The sequence below is a fragment of the Mandrillus leucophaeus genome, unplaced genomic scaffold, assembly GCF_000951045.1.
Source record: "Mandrillus leucophaeus isolate KB7577 unplaced genomic scaffold, Mleu.le_1.0 Scaffold663, whole genome shotgun sequence".
In the NCBI taxonomy this organism is placed as follows: domain Eukaryota; kingdom Metazoa; phylum Chordata; class Mammalia; order Primates; family Cercopithecidae; genus Mandrillus; species Mandrillus leucophaeus.
This window is the reverse complement of record NW_012107175.1, coordinates 533,387-539,462: the sequence shown is the minus strand read 5'-3', so window position 1 is coordinate 539,462 and position 6,076 is coordinate 533,387. Positions and strand designations below refer to the sequence as shown.

Here is a 6,076-nt window from a genome sequence, read left to right as displayed (position 1 = left end):
AAAAAAAAAAAAAAAAAATACAAATAGAACCATGTCCCTTCCTTGCTTAAAATCCTTTGATGGCCTCCCATTGCTCTCACTGGTTTAATGTCTGTCCCTTCCACTAGACTCGAAGCTCTCTGAAGGGTGTGGCAGTGCCTGTCTTTTTCTTTTTTTTTTTTGAGTCTCACTCTGTCCCCCAGACTGGAGTGCAGTGTTGCGATCTCAGCGCACTGCAACCTCCGCCTCCTGGGTTCAAGCGATTCTTCTGTCTCAGGACTGTAGCTAGGACTACAGGCACGTTCCACCACGCCCGGCTAATTTTTGCACTTTTAGCAGAGACATGGTTTCACCGTATTGGTCAGGCTGGTCTCAAACTCCTGACTTGGACTCACCTGCCTCGGACTCTCAAAGTGCTGGGATTCCAGGCGTAGCCCACCGTGCCCAGCTGTGCATGTCTTTTTCTTTTTTGTTGTTTTTTAGACTGAATCTCACTCTGTCGCCAAGCTGGAGTGCAGTGGCGCGATCTCAGCTCACTGCAAGCTCCTCCTCCCGGGTTCTCGCCATTCTCCTGCCTCAGCCTTTCGAGTAGCTGGGACTACAGGCGCCCGCCGCCACCACGCCCGGATAATTTTTTGTATTTTTAGTAGAGACGGGGTTTCACCATCTTGGCCAGGTGAACGCCTGACCTCATGATCTATCCCCCCTTCGCTCTCAAAGTGCTGGGATTACAGGTGTGAGCCACGGCGTCGGGCCAATCTTTTCTTTTTTCTTGAGACGGAGTCTCACTCTGTCGCCCAGGATGGAGTGCAGTGGTGCCATCTCGACTCAGGGCACCCTCCACCTCCTGGGTTCAAGCAATTCTCCTGCCTCAGCCTCCCGAGTAGCTGGGACTACAGGTGCACGCCACCATACCCAGCTAATTTTTCTATTTTTAGTAGAGACGGGGTTTCACCACGTTGGCCAGGCTGGTCTCAAACTCCTGACCTCAGGTCATCCACCCACCTTGGCCTCCCAAAATAATGGTATTATGGCCACCGCGCCTGGCCCTGTTTGGTAGCAGTCTAAACAGTCTCAGCCAGACAATGGGACCAGGTAGGCTTTCAGTCTCTCGCTTAAAAATGGAGATTGTTGGCCGTGCACGGTGGCTCACGCCTGTAATCCCAACACTTTGGGAGGCCGAGGCGGGCGCATCACGAGGTCAAGAGATCGAGACCATCCTGGCCAACATGGTGAAACCCCGCTTCTACTGAAAATACAAAAATTAGCTGAGCGCGGTGGCGCGCGCCTGTAGACCCAGCTACTAAGGAGGCTAGGGCAGGAGAATCGCTTGAACCCAGGAGGCGGAAGTTGCAGTGAGCCGAGATCGCGCCGCGGCACTCCAGCCTGGGCGACAGAGCGATATTGCGTCTCAAAAACAACAACAATAACAAAAAGGAGATTGTTAATACGCGGTTATACAATGTCTAAATGCTGGGCTGTTGAATGCCACTGACAGTAATAAATATCTGTGCATAGTGGCAAGCCATAAGTAGCACCTCAGTCACCGAATAGTAATTAACTGCGTTTCCTGGCATCCCGAGAGGCAACCAACTCTACCGGGTGAAAAAGTTGATGGCCAAGGCACTCCAACCTAACCAGGGCACACTCGCGATGTTCTGAGATCCCACACTGCATCATGGACTTTGTAGTTCCACATGCCAGTGACGTCACTGCCGGTTCCTCTCTGAGTGGGCCTATCGGGCAGACTTCCGATAACCCATTTTTCTCTGGGAATTGTAGTCAGTAAGCGCCTGCTGGGCCTCTGCTCGAGTGGTCTGGGAACTACACTTCCCGGCGGGCTGTGAGATGCCGTGGCCGTAGTTGGTAAGGAGCCGGATGATTGCCTCAGCAGGTGTGAAGCGTGTGCTTTAGTTTCGTGGGAGGCCTGGCATCCTCGAGAGGGAGGGGAAAGGTTGTAACCACTGCTTTGTGGAGATCGCCGGGGTCATTGTCGTGGGTTTGTACAGTCGACTGGGCGGTGCAATGGCGGTGAGTTTGAGCGGGAAGAGTCCACAGGGGCCCTGGAGCCGGACTGACCAGTTTCTAGGGGCTGTCCATGTGCTGTCCTGAAGGGAAAGTCCTTTTCTAAAAGAGAGCCACGCTTAAGGCGTGCCTGTCGTAGAGGCTTTGCTGTTTCTTGCTAGCTCATGAACCAGGAACTGATGTCTGTTAACTTTACTTAGTACTTGGATATCATATTTGTTATTTCTCTGGCGTTTCTAAAATCAAGGTGGAGAGCCGGACACGGTGGCTCACTGCTGTAATCCCAGCACTTTGGGAGGCCGAGACAGGTGGATCATTTGAGGTCAGGAGTTCGAGACCATCCCGGCCAACATAGTGAGACCCCGTCTCTACCAAAAATACAAAAATTAGCCGGGCATAGTGGTGCGCGCCTGTTAACCCAGCTTTTTGGGAGGTTGAGGCAGGATAATTGCTTGAACCCGGGAGACGGAGGCTGCTGTGAGCCGAGATCGCGCCACTGCACTCCAGCCTGGGCGACAGAGTGACACTCCGTCTTAAAAATTAAATAAATAAATAAATAAATAAAGAAAACCGAGGTGGAGAGAGGAGTATGTAAGTTGATTCCTACTTCCAGCAAAAAAAAAATTGAGCGCCTCTCCGTAAAATGGACAAAAATCTCTCTTTTCATAGTGTTTTTGTGTATGGGTAATATTGTGTCAGGTGCTGATAAATGCTATGGGGAAAAAATAGAGCAGGAAGGGGTGCTGGGGAGTGTACAGTGGGGGTAGTACAGTTGCAGTTTTTTTTTTTTTTAATTTTTTTAAATTTCAAAGATATTCTCACTCTGTGGCCCAGACTGGAATGCAGTGGCGTGATCATGGCTCACTGCAGCCTGGACCTTAGGGCTCAAGCGATCCTCACACCTCAACTTCTCCACAGCTGGTACTACAGGCTTGCTCCATTACACCCGGCTAATTTTTTTGTATTTTTAGTAGGGACGGGGTTTCGAACTTCTGGGCTCAAACGATCCTTCTGCCTCAGCCTCCGCAAGTGCTGGGACTACAGACGAGCCATCCCGCCCGTTTTTGTTTTTTTTTTTTTTTTTTTTTTGTCTTGAGACGGAGTCTTGCTCTGTTGCCAGGCTGGAGTGCAGTGGTGCGATCTCGGCTCACTGCAACTTCCGCCTCCCAGGTTCAAGCGGTACTCCTGCCTCAACTTCCCGAGTAGCTGGGACTACAGACGCACGCCACTACGCCCAGCTAATTTTTTTGTATTTTAATAGAGACGGGGTTTCACAGGATACCCCTTTAAGAAGAAAGGAGGCTGTGGCCACATAGATTTCCTCAGGGATAGCCAGGGGCACCATGCTTAATTCACAGGGAGTCCCTCTTCTTTTCACCATGTTGGCCAGGATGAGCTCGATCTCCTGACCTCGTGATCCACCCGCCTCGGCTTCCCAAAGTGGTGGGATTACGGGTGTGAGCCATCGCGCCTGGCCTGTTGCAGTTTTTAAAAGGATGAACAAGGAAGGCTTTGCTAAAAAGGTGGCAAAAACGAGATAAGAGAGCAACCCATGCGACTATAGGAAGAAAGAGATTTCCAGACAGAGGCAACAGTGTAAGTGAAAAGCAAGGATCCTGGGTAGAAGCCAGGGATGTTTCTAAACATCCTGCAGTGCACAGGAAAACCTCTGAAAATAAAGAATTATTTGGCCCAAAGTGTAAGTAGTGCCAAAGTTTGGGAACTCTGATTTAGTTAAATAACCTTTTGTTACTAGTGAGGAAGTTGAGTCTCAGATTGATCAAATGACTTGCTTAAAGTTATACAACAAGTTGGTGTTTGGGCCAATATTGGATTTTATTACACTTGATCTTTGAGGTTTTGAGGAACAAGTTTTTCTGAGAAACAGAAAAGTCGAATAAGAGCTTTCTTGCATTTGCCATACTCAGTACAATGAGAAGAAACTCATAGTTCTAAGTAATTTGTAAAATACTTGCTTTCGTATTCTTCTTTACAATGGTCATATTTTTAATTTTTATTTGTATTGTTATTGTTTTTTTGAAATGGAGTCTCACTCTTGCCCAGGCTGGAGTGCAATGGTGTGATCTCGGTTCACTACAGCCTCTGCCTCCCAGGTTCAAGTGATTCTCCCACTTCAGCTTCCTGAATAGCTGGGACTACAGGTGTGTGCCACTATGCCAGCTAATTTTTGTATTTTTTGGTATAGATGGGGTTTCACCATGTTGGCCAGACTGGTCTTGAATGCCTGACCTCAAGTGATCTGCCCACCTTGGCCTCTCAGAGTGCTGGGATTACAGGTGTGAGCCACCGCACCTGGCCATATTTTTTGTTTTTTGAGACAGGGACTCACTCTATCAATCAGGCTGTAGTGCAGTGGTACAATCATAGCTCACTGCAGCCAGCCTTGACCTCCTGGGTTCAAGTGATCCTCTGGCCTCAGTGTTCTCATGCCCTGCCCATGGTAGTTTTTAGGTAAAAAGGTATTTTTTTTTTTTTGAGACAGAGCCTCGCTCTGTCGCCCAGGCTGGAGTGCAGTGGCGTGATCTCAGCTCACTGCAAGCTCCGCCTCCTGGGTTCATGCCATTCTCCTGCCTCAGCCTCCCGGGTAGCTGGGACTACAGGCGCCCACAACCACTCCCCACTAATTTTTTGCATTTTTAGTAGAGACAGGGTTTCACCGTGTTAGCCAGGATGGTCTCGATCTCCTGGCCTCATGATCCGCCCGCCTTGGCCTCCCAAAGTGCTGGGATTACAGGTGTGAGCCACCGTGCCCAGCCGATATTTGTTACATAACTTCTGTATCTGTGGCATTGTACTTGGTGCTAAGGTGACTATAAAAGATTTAAAAGTTCCTGCCTGTTGGGAACTTACAGCCCAACTGCATAAATGTCTTAAAATCATTTGGTTATATTTAACAGAAGTCAACTCAAGTTGGTTAAGGAGGAGTTTAGTAATAAAGTGGAAGTTGGCCTAGTGCGATGGTTCAAGCCTGTAATCTCAGCACTTTGGGAAGCCAAGGCTGGTGGATTGCTTGAGCCTAGGAGTTCAAGACGAGCCCAGGCAACATGGTGAAACCCTGTATCTACAAAAAAAATACAAAAACTAGCTGGGTGTGGTGATGCATATGCCTGTAGTCCCAGCTATTCAGGAGGCTGAGGTGGGAAGATTGAGCCCGGTAGGTCAAGGCTGCAGTGAGCTGTGCTTGTACCATCATGCTCCAGCCTGGGTGGCAGAGGGAGACCCTCTCTCTCTCTCACAGACACACACACATAAATACAGTGAAATTTCATATTGCCCATGACTGTCGGGTAGGAGATATAACTAGGCTTTCTGAGGCCCTACGTACTTTTGCCTTTGTGGGTGGATCGTTTCCCCGTAAAAATATTAGAAATTATATTTTACAGACTGGGTGGGGTGGCTCATGCCTGTAATGACAGCAGTTTGGGAGGCTGAGATGGGTGGACCACCGGAGATCAGGAGTTTGAGACTAGCCTGGCCAACATGGTGAAACCTCGTCTCTACCAAAAATACAAAAATTAACCGGGTGTGGTGGCGTGCGCCTATAATCCCAGCTATTTGGGAGGCTGAGGCAGGAGAATTACTTGAACCCCAGAGATGGAGGTTTCAGTGAGCTGAGATTGCTCTCGCTCTGTTGCCTAGGCTGGAGTGCAGTGGCTCCATCTTGGCTCACTGCAACCACTGCCTCTTGGGGTCAAGTAATTCTCCTGTCTATGCCTCCCGAGTAGCTGAGATTACAGGTGCGTGCCACCACATCCGGCTAATTTTTGTATTTTTAGTAGAGATGTGGTTTTGCCATGTTGGCCAGGCTGGTCTCGAACTCGTAGCCTCAGGTGATCCACCCACCTCAGCCTCTCAAAGTGCTGGGATTACAGGCATGAGCCACTGGGCCCGGCCAAAAAAATTGTTTTTCTTGTAAAGAGGAGGTCTTGCAAAAAAAAAAAAAAAGGAGGTCTTGCTATGTTGCCTAGGCTGGTCTCAAAACTCCTGGCCTCAAATAATCCTCCCTCCTCAACCTTCCAAAGTGTTGGTATTATAGACATGAGGCACTACA

At 49.0% G+C, this 6,076-nt stretch overlaps 1 protein-coding gene across 4 annotated transcripts in view; it reads left to right on the top strand.

Annotated features, from left to right (window-relative positions):
• Window positions 1–1,718: 1,718 nt before the first annotated feature.
• The window catches only part of LARS (leucyl-tRNA synthetase), a 79,042-nt gene continuing 74,684 nt past the window's right edge, over window positions 1,719–6,076 (top strand). For 2 of the 4 annotated variants that reach the window (XM_012001534.1, XM_012001532.1), the window contains exon 1: window positions 1,719–2,010. In XM_012001534.1, coding sequence (XP_011856924.1) covers window positions 2,005–2,010 — 6 coding nt within the window. In that variant the 5' untranslated portion in view covers window positions 1,719–2,004. The remainder of the gene's footprint in view (window positions 2,011–6,076) is intronic. The other 2 variants (XM_012001533.1, XM_012001536.1) reach the window with 2 other exon arrangements.